Here is a 17,414-nt window from a genome sequence, read left to right as displayed (position 1 = left end):
AGTTGGTGCAGTTTTAAATTGTTTTTTTTTTTTTTAACTCCTATAGTGAGCACAAGCAGAGGAGTTTCAAGGGGCATCATGCCCGACCATACACACCTTGGCTTGGCATACACCCAAACTTGAACCTACCATTATTACTGTCAAAATATGACCACTCAAGAAAAAGAAATAATTAAATTAAAATAGCATTTTCAGTTTTCTCAAAAACTAAAAGACATAAAATAATCTTTTTTCAGTTTATTATTAGAAATTAATACGAGCAACAAATTATTAAAAAGAAAATTATATATGTATAAACTTATGGTTTTGAAATATTGAATTGATTTTTTACTCAAATTTTGAGTTAATATGAAAATTTTCAAAAACTATGCATAGTTTTAACTTGATTTAAAAATTGGCTAATAGAAGAGAATATTGGCTTTAATAAAATTGTTTAAAACTTAATTGTAAGTGTTACTGTTATTTTGTAACTAGGTATTTTATTTTTCATTTTAATAAGTAATAATTTTTGTAAATTGCCTCTCCCGTCTGAACGGGGAGAGATAGACAAATTTAGTAAAATAAAACCTTTTGTATCTTATAAATTTCAAAAGAACTACTAGTTGGTTAAATTTAAATATTGTTTTGAACTTTTTGGCATTTTCAAAGTTTATTTCAAATCAAAAAACTACAAAACTACTATTTTTGAATTTCTTGGCTAAAATTTTTCAAAAACATTTTTTTATGATTTTTAAAGCAAAACAAAATTACTTACCCAGTTAAATAAATATTATTCAAATCACAACCCACATCAAAAAGCATTTCTCTGCCAACACGACCGACGACGAGACCGATCATGGGACGGGATTGATTTGTGAAACAAATTGAATTAAGTTAAAATTAAAACAAAAATACGAACAATCACTGCAAGCTTAATTAATACCTCTTTTTTCTTTAACATTTTACTTTAATACACACTTTTTTATACACAATGAAAATAAATTCATTTAAAATAAATTTTATTTTTTATCGAGAGGAATTTATCACTAAAGAGACCAAATTCAAATTTTCAAATTAAAGCGCCAATCGAAACTACCAATCACCGCACGATACCGAACCGACATACATACATACCTACCAACCGACTGAGCTCTGAGTAACTGAAACAAAAATGGATTCTATTCTAATTCACATTAATATACAAAATAAAAACACTTAACTCCGGAATAAATTGATATTTCGTTAAAATAAACTTAAACTTTAACACTCACTTAACATTTTGTTTGAATTTTTTCTACCGCACGATAAAAATATATATTTAAATTACGTTTTTTATTTTTTTATTCGAGACGAACGCGAGTGCGAGAATTTCACAAACCACCACTACTGCTGATTACCAAAGAGCAAAGATAACAAAGATGAAGTTGCTCAATGAATAATATGAAGGTGTCATGGCGACGATGATTTGCTTGGTCGTGTTCATTGTACCTACTTTTTATGTGGGGTTCACATGCATTATTTTGAATTATGGTGAACGAGAGTAGATTGACTGATTGAATAGAATCGAATCGGAATTTAGGTTTTGATAAAGACACTATTTGGCTAGATTATTATTTTTAATCAAAATTGAAAGTTAAACAAAATATTAACAACAGAATTTGGATTATATAAGATAAGATAAAAGTCTATTTCCACATTTGTTTTCAAGACATTTGACAGCGTTGTTTGTAAAACTGCCTCTTAGATTTTTCTTAGATTGCACTTGATTTCAAAAGCATAATTCTTTTTTAATGAAATTAAGATGTTATATAATTTTTTGTTGTACCCGTGGCGTAAGCTGGGCTGTCATGCAAGAGGTCTTGGGTTCAATCCCTGCCTGTGCCACCTTAATTTAAAAAAATAATTTTCGCGGTAATTGCCTCTTGCGAGAAATTGAGAAATCCTTTAAGAGTAATTCTTGTCATGAAAAAGTGCTTTCTCAAACTAGCCGTTCGGATTCGGCCTAAAATTGTAGGTCCCTTCCATTCCTGAGAGTTGTAAGGCACTAGTCCCTGATTCACAACGGACTGTTGCGCCACCCAATATAATTTAATTTAATAATTTTTGTTTTTAGGTAACTAATTTGGTATAATCTGATACCAATGGCGGATCCCCCCTGGGAGATAATTTGTTTGCTTTTTCGTATGAATTCCCTTCAACTCAAAACTAATCGTATTGCGTTAATGGATATGACCCCCATTATATTTTGAATTATTTATTTTTTGTATATGAAGACAACATTTGTATTTTACTTCCTTAAACTTTGTTGCTTAAAGTACTACTTTTGACTGAATATTGGGCCAAAAACATAATATGAATCAAAAATTCAGCCCTATTCTAAAAACACAGCACACATTCATCAACCTTTGACCAATTGACGATCCAGGGGGGGGGGGTCATATAAGCCAAAAAGCTTATACAGTTAAGTTGTATAAATAAAGATTTCATTTAAAGATTTATTAGTAATTAAACGACATTTATCAAAAAGTGGTTTGCTGTCAAAAACAACTCAAATTTTGATTTTCGCTCAATTTAGAAAAAAACTTTGGTCATGCCTTAAATTATTTTGCTAAAAATTGTTTCTCAGAAAAGGAGCGAATTTTAAGAAGAAACCTTGAATAAGAGATCATCAATTTTATATTAAGTTGCCTATAAATTCCTTAATCTAGCCTTCAATTTTATTATTAAACTCTTTTGACACAAATATTACTTGCGGCATATAGGAACTATATGGCAAGTTTTGCATAAGTAATCATTTTCGAAGTAGAGCTTTTAATCAAATATGACATTACGGCGGTAGAGAAGTCGAAAAAAGTGTGTACCTCGATTCCTTCCGTCTGTCTGTCTTACCTGGCCCCTACACATTTGTGTTGATTGAAATTAAGATTTTCAGCTGATAAGTGTAAGGAGTTTTTATCATTTTATTAATACGAAAAATAACAGCAGTCCCCACACAAATTTTTTGGTGCAAACATGTAATTTTTCTAAAACTTTCTCTAAATATTGTGTTCTTAATTTGGCTTTTTTCTACAAGAAGGGTACCCCTCAAAAAACCTTTATTTAGTTTTTAAGTTTTCTCAAGAACTAATGGAACGATTACGAAATTCTTCTCTTTCTGTGAAAGCTCTTGTCAATGATCAAATTAATGATGATTTTTTATAATTTTTTTTATTTATAATAAAATACTTATTTTGTTCACAAAACTCGATATCTCATAAAGGTTACAACATTTTTTTACGAAATTTAAATGCAAAATGGTCATATATTTATAAGCTCTTTATTTAGTGCTTTTACCAAAAATATTTTTAAGACAAAATTTAAAATGATTTTCGAAAAAAAAGTAAATCTAGATTTTTTGACAAATAAAATGGCATTTAAATTTTTGAGAAAAACTTATTTTTGAGGTAATATTTTTAAACAGACTTTTTGGAAGAAATTATCAAGTTCTTGCGACCCAGTCGTGCATTTCATTTCTTTCAAAATTGGTTTTCGGTTGAATACAAAAGATCTTACAAAATTAAATAAATCTACTTTTGAAGTGAATTTGATTTGGATGCTCTAGAACTGAGATTCAAACACGAATTTCAATGAGACAAATGTCCTAAGAATTCAAGTGACACTTTAGTTAAACTAATGGCTAAGTGAAAAACATAATTAACGTTTTATATCTATGGATTAAAAAGCTTTGAAACTTGTAATTTGTGAGTACTACTAAACTCTTTTTCTTCTTTTAGAGAAATTATGTGCTTAAATGCAACTATTTCCTTAAATTCAAGAACCAAACCTTTTTGTCTCTACAATTTTCAAGTTTTATTGACGACTTTATAAGATCCAAATACGAGTAAGCAGATTGATAACGATAGTAATAAGAGACTCCCGGAAATTGAGTTCGAAAAACCTACGTCAAAAAAAAGCCCGACATTTTTACATTTCATATCCTCTCTCATTTTCTGGATTTTTAAATTTGAAATGAAACCAAGAAAAGTGTGTTTTGTTTTTGGAAAAACGTGCGCGAAATGCACCAAAAACCTTCTAAGCTATTGTATTTTAGGTCTTAAATATGGCATATTTAGACAACTGTTCGAATCTTGGAATGCTTTCATATGAGTCATCCAATTTAAAATGTTAGACCATAACTTGCTTGACAACAGTGTTCTAAATAATTTGATAAATAAAGTTATCATTTTAGCAATTATTAAATTTTGTTAGCATCCTATACAAAACATTAAGAACATTTTTAAGCGGTGAGTAAAAACTCATCTTAGTGTGTGACCCCCCCTGGTGAAAATTCTGGATCCGCCCTTGTCTAATACCTGATATATTTGTGGTATACCATATTTTTTACTTTGTTTTTTACTTGCGAAATATGGGAACTGTATTGCATTCGTTAAAAATTTTGAGCTCGACACTAAGGGGCCGGTTATAGCTATCAGCAAAATCCATCAGTAAAATTTGAAACAGGAGGAATCTGAAATGTTTTACTGATGAGCGTTTATAGCAAACAGTAAATTTACGTCATTAAATTAAATGTCATTTTGAAGAGTTTGGGTTTTAGGCGCCAGTTATAGTTATCAAGGAAATTGATGAAGATATTTTTTTAATTAATATTTGACGGTGTTTCCCTTTGATTAAAAATGAAAATTATATACCGATCGATCGGAAAACACACAAAGAATTTTTTTTGAGAAAAAGAACTATAATTACGCATTTATTTTTCTCTAAAAATGTTTTTTATATTTTCCGCACGGCCTTTTTTTTCTCTGAACAGCTGATACTTTTATGTTCAAAAGTGAAACGAATCGTTCCACTGATTTGTGTACCAATTTCACACAACTCCAATGACAATTTCTGTCAGTAAAAATTCTTCGGTGGATTTTCCAAAATAATCCAATGTTTGTTTTCAATGATGAAAACCAATGATAGCTAAAACTTTCATCAGTCAAATTTTTAATGATGTGGAACACAACAGTAAAACGAAATGGATTTTTGCTTGGCTTTTGGCAGTCAGCTGTTCAGTAAAATGAAAATTCATCATTAAAAACTTAAGATAGATTTATAAATTAAATAAAACTTTAAATACATTGTTGCTTTTTAAAAAAAATACCTTTTTTCAGGTACGTATTTAAATCTTAAAATACAGGAACAAATTTTAAACACACTTTTTGGATAAATATGGAAGTTCTTCCCAACTAATAAAAGTTTTGGCAACAATTGAAGATATTGGCTTTGAAGTTGTTTTTAACATTTGGTAAATTTGTATAAAATATCATTAGTTTTCTTATAAAACATAGAAATCCACTAAATGTACTGCACAAATTTTGTAAAAACTTTTTTTCGACTAGAATATCCCGATAATTAATAAAGGTAAAGACTTCAAAATTATTTCATTCTATACAAAACATTGTTTTAAATAGAAGGTTGTTTTTCAATTATCACTTTTCCATAAGAAATGAAAATTTTCAAAATATGCTGTACTAAAAATATGTACAAATTGGTTTACGACTAAAATATCTCAGGAATAAAAACAGATATTGAAATCAAACTGGTATTATCAAATGCACAATATTGTTGTTAAGTTTTACGTACATTTTTTCGAAAAACTTTTTTTGACATAAGTTACACCTAAATACTTCTCAATTGCAAAGCAAACAAACCAAAATCCTGTACACCAAACTCAGAAGTCTTATGTAGAGTGGACTTTTTTCTAAAAATTTCGATTCGTTTTGGAATTCAAAAAGTTGAAGTTATTCTTCTAGTAAAGACTTGATTTGGGAGTTGAGAGTCAATCCAACTGTGAAATAATAGCTTAAAGTTTTCTTTACCAACTGTAACAGTCTTTGACACTCTTAAACACAATGAGAAACGATTACTGCAACTAAATATGTCTCCTATATATATTTTGTATTCTTGTATCGGGTTTTCTAATATGGATTTAAGAACTTTAGATTGAGTTTGTGAACGCACTCTTTCACCAATCATCGAACTGTCATTGTCTATTTATTAAGTGGACTCTGCATTTTCATAATGGTAAAGTAGACGAACGAGTAATGCCAGCAAGTTATACATTTTTAAGTTATAAATATTTGTATGTTATACAAAATGCGAAGTCGGCGACTGCAACTTTAAAACTTACGACTTTCTGTCGTAATTCTCGACCTAGTCAAGAGACACTAACAAGCTTAGTGCAAAAATTTGAGTCTGCATGGGCGTTGTGTGATGTTGCCAGAACAGTGAGACAACCGGTTGGTGGAAAATATCACTGCCGTTCAAGCATCCGTAGCAAAATTTTCAAAAATTTCAAGGCCACATAGCATATTTTCGTAAGGTTTTTTTTTACACCCATACAAGATCAAAGTTACGCGAAAATTGAAACTGATGGACTTTCTGGCTAAAACACACACACGCTTCATCTTTGGCTTGGTCTGACGTTTACGACATCAGCCATAGGAATTCAATGCATGCTATCAAAATAAAGCTTCGACCTCACGTTTCAATTGACAATCGTAAGGAAATAACGCAATGTTACGTAATGTGATTCCAAACAGAAGCTCTAGTTGAAATTTGCTAAACATTTGCTTTGTCTGACAGATCAACAGCTGTAACAAAGTCAATAAACAAAATAATTATAGCTACTTCCGCGATAAATATAATTTTTTCGATTTCAACAGCTGCTAATGTCTGAAGTGCCATTTTAGAAATGTCATATTGGATGTGTCATTCAAAGCAACCTTGAAGCAGGCCCAACGTAACGCAGACGAAGCTGGAACTAAAGCGTGTTTATGTTTCATCCATTCCTTATTGGAAAACCCTTTACATACAACTTGTTTGACTGCAATAGCCTTTGAACGCTACAAACTCACCTGCCATTTTAGAAATGTCATATTGGAAGTGTCATTAAAAGCAACCTCGAATCAGGCCCAACGTAACGCAGACAAAGCCGAAGCTGGAGTGTGTTTGTGTTTCAGACATTTCTTATTAGAAAACCCTTCACATACAACTTTTTTGATCGCAATAGACTTTAAGGGTAGAAGCCCACCTGCAAAAGAATTGTGAACACTGGTTCATATACAAAAATTATATAAATAAATTGAATTGTCGTATAGAGGGAGCTACCTTAGGTAAACAATTACTCAAGATCTTTTTTGTCTACACATAAAGAAAATAGAAATAAATTTTATATTCTATCCAACAATACCCTTTTTCTACGTATTCTTAAGCTTTCTAAATCCTGCAATAAATTGAATTCTTTCTTATAATTTCCTTTCCAGATGGCAGCAATATTTCCCATTCTAGATACTTATTGGTGTGTTGCTACAAAATGGACACGTCATATGGGTTTCTGTATAACATACACTTCATTATTAATGAAAACATGGAGGTACGTAGTAGACATTCATGCGTTGACAGTTGTCAGCAAAAGTTCAAAAAGAATAAATAAAAAATGCTTTGTATAAATTCATATTAATAAAAATGTGTCTTCATTATTATTTCTTTTTCATTTTTCATTTTATTATTTTGTCCATCAGAGTGTCCTTGACATATCGAGTTAAATCAGCTCACAAAGTCAAATTAACCGATCAACAGCTCCTCCAGTGGATGGTTCCGATACTTTTGGTGATGTTGATTTATTTGGGAACTTGGACTATTTCTGCGACTCCATTTGCTGAAGTTGTAAGTATTTTGTTTTGTTATTTTAAAAAAACTTTTATATGAGCTCTTAAGAGCGATAGAATTGAAATACCCTCATTAACTCTAAGCAAATAAAAGTATAAGTATCTAAAGTAATATCAAAGTTCTGAGAAAATATTCGTTTTGCAATTAAAACAATGACAAGAAGTTGTTCTAAGGGGAGAGCGGTTTTCTTAAGGGTTGGGGTCTTATAACTTTGAGAATGGGAGTTGAAGCCAAAGTTTACAAATTTGCAAGGTATAATAACAATAAGTTAATAAAAGTCAATATACACACACACAGGTGTATACTTATAACCATTCTTAATAGGATATTAGCACAACAAACATTTATACACAAACCTATAGAAGCTACACAAGACATAACATAGTAACACGTAATTATAACTGGCACGTTGACTTGCACACTTTATGCTCAATTTAGTTAAAGGACTTGCGTTGCGTATCCTGGATCCTACATATACTACGTAGTATAATCGCCTCACGTGGAGCTGATGCTTGAATATATTTATTTTCAAATAGGGTTTGAGTTGGGTTGGTTTGGGTATTATATCGATGAAGTGTGTATGGTCTTCTATGTATGGTTATAGAATCAAAGAATCCCCAAAAACGTTATTATGGCATACGATAAATATGAATTTTCAGGATAACAAGTTTTTCCTTGGGATTTTGCTTTTCACAAAAATCGATAACAATAGCAATCAACATTGTGGTCTTTTGGCCAGGCATGTGCTCTAGCTTTAGCTCTGGGTCTGGTTCGCCTTCGATGTATAATTTATGTGAGGTTCGTACATAATACACACCGGGTGACTTGATTGAGGTTGAATTTTTTTTTATTATTTATTTTGTCATAATAATCTGTAATTTTCGATGACAAATAGGTGAAGGTATAGATTTTCCTCCATGTGACTTTGTAGAGACCTTTATGAATATGATGCTATGTACATGGGTATTGAAAACAAACTTGTTATACCGTAATTAAACTGTCAATTTTAATATTCCATTTCTAGAGTGTTTATGAGAGGTTAAAAGTGAAGTAGAAAATATCTAAAATCAAATATGATATAACGATGAAATGAATAAAAGTCGATTGTATAGTATCTATAGAAACAAATAAAGTGCCAGGGTTAGGTGAATGCGTTATTTTGACATTACCCGTGTTTCTTGGCATTCTTTGAATAGTTTGGTAAAAAATTGCCAAGAAACCCCATTGGTAGTAGACATATTTTTGTATTTAAAAATTGGTACAACTGATAAAAGAACTGTCAGAATAGTAATAAAAAAAGAGGCTGGGATGTGACCCACACTGATAACTTCCCATCCCGTCTGTCGATTTGTCTTGCTTAAAAGTCTGTCTATATGTACTAGTATCGATTTTACCAAATTTGCGCACTATTTTTTATAGATTTTATTTTTTATGAAAAAACGGACTGTTGGGTTTTTATATAAAAATCACTGAATATTGAAAACAATATTTTCTGCAAAATAAAATAAGTTTGAAGCCAATATTTTGAATTTTTGAAAAGCTATTTGAGTGTAAAGTAAATTTTTACCAAGTTTTAGTATTGTTTTTTTTTAGAGTTTTATTTTTTTGTAAAAAAACCGTCAATTCGATTTTCTTCAAAATTCTATCGAATGTTGAAAACAATATTTTCTATAAGATAAAATTAGTTTGAAGCCAATATTTTATAGATTTGAAAAGATATTATTTGAGTCGAAAATCAATTTTTACCAACTTTTGTTACATTTTTTTTTAGGTATTTAATTTTTTGTACAAAAACTAACAACTAACAACAATATTTTTTGAAAGATAAAAGTAGTTAAAAGCCAATATCTACAATTTTTGAAAAGATATTTGAGTCGAAAATCAATTTTTACGAACTTTTATAAATTTTGTTTTAAGGTTTTTATTTTTTGTAAAAAAACTGTCAATTCGATTTTTCTCAAAATTTTACTGAATGTTGAAAACAATATTTCTTATAAGATAAAATAAGCTTGAAGCCTAAATTTCAAGTTTTTGAAAAGATATTGGAATCGATATTTAATTTTTACGAACTTTGAGTAATGTTTTTTTTAGATTTTTATTTTTTATAAAAAAACTGTTTATTCGATTTTTCTCAAAATTTTATCACATTTTTAAAACATTATTCTCCGTTGCTCAAAATTGTTTTGGAGATGAAATCATATGTTAGTCGTTAAATTTAGGAGGTGACAAATTTTTTTTTTTCAGTTTTTTTGATTTAGAAAAAAAACCGTTAGATAGATTTTTTTCAAAAAATATATCTGTTTGGTATCATGTTACAATATATTATGTAAAATTTAATTCAAGTCTCTAGCGTTTTTGGTTCGTAAGATATTAAGGGTTAACCAAAATTTTCACCTTTTTTTTAAACTGCTATGGTAAAAAAACCACCCACGCAATTTTCTTGAGAGCCCTTTCTGCATCTTTCTGCCTTATTATCTGTATAACAAAATTTATTTGAGTTCGATATCTCTTCTGGTTCTTGAGCTATGGACGACGAAAAAAACGTCGCGAACGTACGGACGTACGGACGTACGGACGTACGGACGTACGGACGTACGAACGTACGGACGTACGAACGTACGTACACACGCACGCACAGACATCTTTCTAAAAATCTTTTATTTCGACTCTAGGGACCTTGAAACGTCGAGAAATGTCAAAATTTTCAATTTGACAAATCGGACCCATTACAATAACTTCCTATGGGAAGTTAATAAAACCTTCAAGAAAGGGGTTTGTTCGTAGACTACTACATCAACATGTGGTGTTGAAGCAAGCTTGAAGTTCACCTCAATTCTTTGTATGCCTGAATCGAGTTGAATTTGGAATTGTTTCTACTCGATTCCGATGTGGGATTGGAGTCCAATCAAAAATTGTGAAGAAACACCTGTGTGGAGGAGTTGGTTTTACAGATCATGCTTTATGGTCAGTTTGCACATAGAGTAGGCTGCACATCCTTATATGGTGCTGAACTACTCGGTTCTTCATTTTTTAACACGAATCAAACTATCTCATTTCATAATAAACATCGAAACACCATTTGCATTTTAGAAAGTGCTGTTAAACTTAATCATTTTTAAATCTTCTTGTGTGGTGAAAACACCAAAAAGATTTTTTTAATCTAAAGTGAGATAAGACTTTGGTGGAAACATAGCAAAACATATTTATCTTTTCTATTATTTTCTCTTGTAAAATAAGCCCATTAAGTCTATTTTCACTAACAAAACTAAATAATATCAACAGTGACAGATTTATTTTTATTACATGATGCACAACTACTCAACGAACACAGCCATCGAGATACAAATGCAATATCAATCGTACCAACATTTAAGAAAGAAATCACATAAGATCCATTCGAGACTCGTATAAATGTCAAAAACCCATCCGTAGTAAGATTCTACTTTAACTTTTATCGGTAGTATTGATACTGCGGATATTGTTTTTGTTATTCGTATAAAATCCTACTATACTATTGATAGATTTTCCAACAGAACACGGATATTAAAAGCTGGGTCCCGTTCAATTTTGACAGAAAATCAATATCATATATCAATTGTCTGTTCTTTTCCAAACTATTATTAACTTTTGTTGTTATGTCAGTAACGTGGCATGATGGTTAGTGCGTTGGACTGCCATGCAAGGGGTCTTGGGTTCAATCCCTGCCTGTGCCACCTTTAATCAAAAAAAAAATAATTTTCGCGGGTACTGCCTCTTGCGAGGAATTGACAAATCCTTCAAGAGTAATTCTTGTCATGAAAAAGTGCTTTCTCAAACTAGCCGTTCGGATTCGGCCCAAAATTGTAGGTTCCTTCCATTCCTGACAACAGTACTCGCACACAGGAATGGTTGAGAGTTGTAAGTCACTAGGCCCTGGTTCACAACGGACTGTAGCGCCACCCAATTTGATTTGATTTGTTATGTCAAAAGTAAATGTTCATTATTGCAAATTGTTTAAATTTGTTAAAATCTTTCAGGAAAGACTATTATTAGAAATATTTGATCTGTCGAATTTAAAAAATCAAAAATGGAAAGAAAAATTTGTGTACAACTACTAATCCCAGAATTAATAGCGAATTAAAGAATACAAAGTGATTACGTAAATAATGTTGATACATATTTTGAAAAATTTCCTAATACATTTTTTTATTTTTTTTCTTAAAAAAATTTAAACTGCATCCACTTTGACATTTAAACACTTTCAACTCACTTAAAGTCAATACCATACAACAAATCCGTAAGCCTGTATGGCCCGAAACTATCAACAAACCAATTACAAATTTGAAGAACAGAATTCGATATGGCGGAGCCAGTTTTATAACGAATCGACGTTATTTTCCATAGATCTACTTTACCAATGGGTTTTGATGACCTTAGCTCAAATCTGACTTCAAAATTCATGTATCATGTCAGGTTTTTGAGATTTTACTTTTTAAAATTCGAGAAAAAATCTTTTGTAAGGCTTTTTGAGGCCATATTTAAATTTATGAAGAAGCTTTTTTCAATAAAATCCGAGATAACCATCAAATCTAAAATCGCTTACTTCAATATTCAGTTGAAATACTGAATTGATTGATTCTTTTTAACATCTTAAAGGGATATATTAAAAAAAATAATATGATATGATGAAAAAATATAAAGGAAAGATTCGAATTTAGGATGACTTAATTCTTTAAAAAAATTAAGAACTGTTTTGTTTGTGGTCTCAAAAAAAAACGTCATTTTGTCGACCGGTGTGTAATTAAATGCTCAAGACAAAGATTTAACAATACCTGGTACACATTGCTCTTAAAATGTTGAAGTTTTAAATGAGAGGAAAACAGCGTTCGGTAAAGCTTTCCATATTCTCGATGAGTGATTAAAAAAAGGAACTATATTCTTAACAGTTGTTGAAATTGAGCTCGAGAATGGCATGCAACATTGCGGCGGTGTTTGAGTGATGTAAAATTTTCGGTTATTGTTCTACGACCTATCAACTTATCATTCAGCCGATGATTTTCAAAGCTCTTTTTTGGAAACTATATAAAAGGCTTAAGTTGTTTAAGGGGAACCTGCCTAATTATGAGAGTTATATTCAAGTTTTATAAGAAGGCTTTGTAAATTTCTTGCACCATCGGAGAAATCCCGAGTATGTAGCAGGATTTTTGGCATTATCGAATATGTGATCATTCCATATGTAGTTGTCTTGAACGGTTAGAAAGATAGTTTTTAATCCAACAAAAAAGGGATTCATAAAACACGCATTTTCGATAAGAGAGCTTGGTGCCGAGCTCTATCAATTGGTTTTGAAAGATTGTAAGATGTAAAGATTTATTCCACTGTTCGATTAGATAAACTATTAAAACATCGTTTTTTTTTTTAAATGCATAAAACTATAGCCTAATTAACCATAACTTAAAACTAACCTACTGGTCCCATACGGACACTCTAAGTTAAACAATAATACTTAGTTCTAATACCTTTCGGCTCTAAGATCTATCTAACTTCAATTCAATTTTATTTATTTTTTATTCATTTGTAAATTAAAAACAAAAAAACTAATTTTAATACCTTTTTTTATTTTTACTGAAAAACTACCTTAAGTAAGGTCCTTAAATTAAAGATTTAAACAAACTTAAACTACCTATTCTACCTATAAGCTACATAAACCTAGAACAACCACAGCAGCAAATCTTTCTGTCTTACTTTTTAGTTTTTAATTTATTGTTTTCCTTTTTTTTATTTCAAGTTTATTTTATAGTTTTTTTATTATTTTTTGTTATTATTTTTTTTTGTGTGCCTCCATGCCTATTCTACTTAAAACTAAACCCTAAAACTATAATACCAGTATGTAAGCCGGCCAAGGCTTAAAACCCCATCCCGACTACCTGCTATCAAGTGCCGATTGAAGCCACCAAAACGGGTTCTTTGGTTCACCCTATCAATTCGGTCCCGTTCGGACACAGCCCTACTGAACCGAAGGAGCTCTGCTCCGCCTTTTGCCATAACTTCCCCATTGTACAGGAGTCGCCTATCCACGGTAAGTCGTCTGACGTGGTAAATTAGCGGAACTGCCAATCTATCCTGTATCATCTATCTAAAAAGAGGAATGCCTCTAGTGGAATGAAGCCGCTCAAGCATGCACTTTCAAAATACTCGTCGTTCGGTTAGAAAGCCCCAAAAATTTAATTAATTTTCGAAGACATAGCCCCCGCAATGTGACCTCGAACGAGTTTTATCACGAAGTTGTCAATCCTGTTGATTCGAGCCCCATTGTATAAGACCTCGTTGGAATAGTAATGCACATAAGAAGATTCGGCTGTTCGATATAAGCCCGTACATCGTCGTAAGCACTGCCGCTCGAGCACCCGAAACTTCTCCATCTGGGAAGGGGCAACGTTGAACCACACAGGACAACCATAAACGATTATCGGCCCTATAAGAGCTGGGGAAATTACCTTCAATCTGAGGCCAAGCTGACTGCTATAAAACAGCCGTTTCGTCAGAGCGAAGGCTCCTCTGGCCCTGGTCAGTGCAGCATTTATATGTCTGTTGAAATATAAATACTGATCTAAGTAGATACCGAGGTACTTCACTACACTTTCGCTCGCTAATCGCTGCCATTGAAGATCAATGATCACCATCTTGCTCCAATTCTTGCACGTATCCCTCGTGGCCCAAGCCAACGGAGTCCGGAACAGAATTGTGTCCGACTTCAGGACATTTATTTTCAGTTTCCAGTCGTCGCAATATCGCCGAATTTTGTCGAAATCACGCTGCAAGAGAATTCTAATAACCTCAACCTTTCGGGCCCCCCTTATCGCAATTAGATCGTCAGCCCTTAGAATCTATATTTTAGGATATATTGCTAGTTCAAACTAGTTTTTAACTTTATCTAGGATAGATATCCTTAATAAGTCGAATGACTTAATATAAAATAGTTATAAATTTAATTTTAGATGACATTTATAAACTTCAAAATGTTGACGTTTATAAATGACGTATGAAAACAAAATGTCATTAAAATGTCAGGTTCATAAGATTTTAAAGATCTAAATACCATGAATAAGGAAGATAGTTGAATAACTAAGGAATTTTTTGAATTTACTTGGTCGATTGTTGAAGAATGCAAATCTCAAACTCATTTTTCAATGAAACCACCAAATATAAGGGGGCTATTCTAGAGAAATACTTCTTACTAGTGGAATCATTTTGAGCTTTTTATAAAGAGAAGAAGATAGCTATTTGATATAATTTTTAGCTAGTTCACTGGTATTATCAAAAACGTAGTCTCCCAGATGAAGTTTGCGTCTTAGTGAAAGTGCAGGGCATGTGCAGAGAAGGTGAGAGATTGTTTCCTCTTCTTCTTCGTACACACAGCTACTGCAGAAGCCATTTGAGGCTACACCAAGTCTTATTGCGTGTCTGCCTATTAGGAAGCTAATAAGAAGTCTGCTTTGAGATAACAAGTCTTTAGAGCGCTTAAGGTCCAGTGAAGGCCATATGAGTTTGGTGGCTGCTTATAGCTGTACTCGCTGCCACTTGTTTGCTGAAGATGTCGGCGGGTTTCAGATGAAAGAGAGTGTCTAACGCTGCTGAGGGTGCGGTTCTTAATGCCCCGCTTATGCAGAGACATGCAGTGCGATGGACTCTGATGAGTTTTTCGTTTTTCTAAAGTCCACCATACTGCAACCCCGTACATAAGTATTGCTCGGATGACCGATGTGTATAGCCATTAGCCAATAGATTTTGCGAGGTTGAAAACCCCATATGCTTCCTATGGTTTTCTTGCAAAGGAAAAGCTTTTTTAACTCTTTCCTGAATATTAGGTTTCCAACTTAATTTTGTATCCAATATCAGATCAAAATATTTGGCTCCATTGGTAGAAATTAGTGGTACACATTTTATTCAAGGAGGTACAATTACTGGGATCTTGTATTTCCGTGTAAAAAGGACGAGGTCTGTTTTTTGAAGATTAATACTAAGTCTGCAGTTATCAGTCCATCTATTGAGCATAATGAGTGCGTTTTGGAGGAGGTCTCTAAGTGTATTAGGATGTTCCCTGTGACGGCGATAGCAACATCATCGGCATATGCAACCACTCTGTAGCCTTCCCTCTCAAGGGATATTAGTAGTTCGTTAACGACTATATTATACGGGAGAGGGGACAGAACACCACCTTGCGGATTGCCTCTACTGACAGACCTTTTTGGGCAAAAATCCCCCCACTTAGAGCTGATGATCCTTCTTTTACTTTACTTACTTACTAACTTAAGGTGGCGCTACAGTCCTGTGTGAACTAGGGCCTCACCCAACAAACTTCTCCAGTTTCGCGCTCTAAGTTGGGTGAGGTCACCTTCCACTTGTGCGCGCCATCTGATCCGTGGTCTTCTTCTTCTGCACTGTCCTGTGGGTGCGAATTCGAAGACTTTCCGGGCCATAGCATTGGTTTCCATGCGCTCTACGTGACCCAGCCATCTTAGTCGTTGGACTTTTCATTCGCTTTTGTCATAGTCCATGCTTCTGCACCGTATAGCAGGATGGGGATGATAAGGGTCTTATATAGCAACACTTTGGTTCCTCGAGAAAGGACTTTAATACTCAATTGCTTTCTTAGTGCAAAGAAACAGCGGTTAGCAAGAGTTATTCTGCGTTTGATCTCAGCGCTGGTGTTGTTTTCTGCGTTTACAGCAGAGCCTAGGTAGACGAAGTCCTTGACTACCTCAAAGTTACGTCTGTCGATGGTGACGTTTTGACCAAGGCGTCGGTGTTGTATGTCCTTACTTGACGACAGCATGTACTTTGTTTTGCCGTCATTAACCGTTAAACTCATTTTTGCCGCCTCTGCCTCAATACTCACAAAAGCCCTATTGACATCACGCTGAGTTCTTCCGATTATGTCAATGTCATCAGTATATGCCAGTAATTGGACCGACTTTTGAAAGATAGTGCCTCTGGTGTTAACGTGTGACCTCTGCACTATTCTTTCAAGCACGATGTTAAAAAATCACATGACAGCGCATCACCTTGTCTAAAACCTTTTTTGACATCGAAAGGTTCTGTTAAGTTGTTTCTAACCTTTATGGAGCAGCGTGAATTCTTCATGGTCATCCTGCACAGACGGACGAGTTTGGCAGGGATGCCAAAACTAGACATGGCTCTATACAGCTCGTCCCTGAAGATGCTTTCATATGCGGCCTTGAAATCGACGAAAAGATGGTGGGTGTCGATTTGGTGTTCTTGAGTTTTTTCCAGGATCTGCCGTAATGTGAATATTTGATCAATTGTGGACTTTCCTGATCTAAAACCCCACTGATAAGGACCTATCAGGTTCTTGACGATGGGCTTCAAGATAAGTAGACTGATTCCTCTATAGTTGGTGCAGTTTAGAGGGTCTCCTTTTTTCAGGATCTGGCAAACAATACTGAGGTTACATTCATCGGGCATGCTTTCTTCCGACCATATCTTACAGATAAGTTGGTGCATGCTCCTAACCAACTTATCTCCAGCTGCTTTAAAGAGCTCGGCATTCAAGCCATCCGCTCCAGCATCTTTATTAGGCTGCATCTTCGATATGGCAATCTTTACTTCGTCTAAGTCGGGAGGACATGATTGTTGGCGTTTGTCGTCTATGTTGAATGGATCATCCTGCCTGACAGCGGAATTTAGTTCGTCGTCGCCGTTATACAGTCTGCAGAAGTGGT

General features: G+C 33.2%; 1 protein-coding gene across 1 annotated transcript in view; it reads left to right on the top strand.

The window, feature by feature from the left end:
* LOC129952292 (probable G-protein coupled receptor CG31760) overlaps positions 1-17,414 on the top strand; it is a 165,433-nt gene that overhangs the window by 109,693 nt on the left and 38,326 nt on the right. Inside the window, exons 8-9 of the mRNA XM_056064806.1 lie at positions 7,287-7,396; positions 7,545-7,689. Of these exons, the coding sequence (XP_055920781.1) occupies positions 7,287-7,396; positions 7,545-7,689 (255 nt within the window). The remainder of the gene's footprint in view (positions 1-7,286; positions 7,397-7,544; positions 7,690-17,414) is intronic.

Source organism: Eupeodes corollae, chromosome 3, assembly GCF_945859685.1.
Source record: "Eupeodes corollae chromosome 3, idEupCoro1.1, whole genome shotgun sequence".
Lineage (NCBI taxonomy): Eukaryota > Metazoa > Arthropoda > Insecta > Diptera > Syrphidae > Eupeodes > Eupeodes corollae.
The sequence above is the reverse complement of the archived record's forward strand: the minus strand, read 5'-3'. Positions and strand labels throughout refer to the sequence as shown.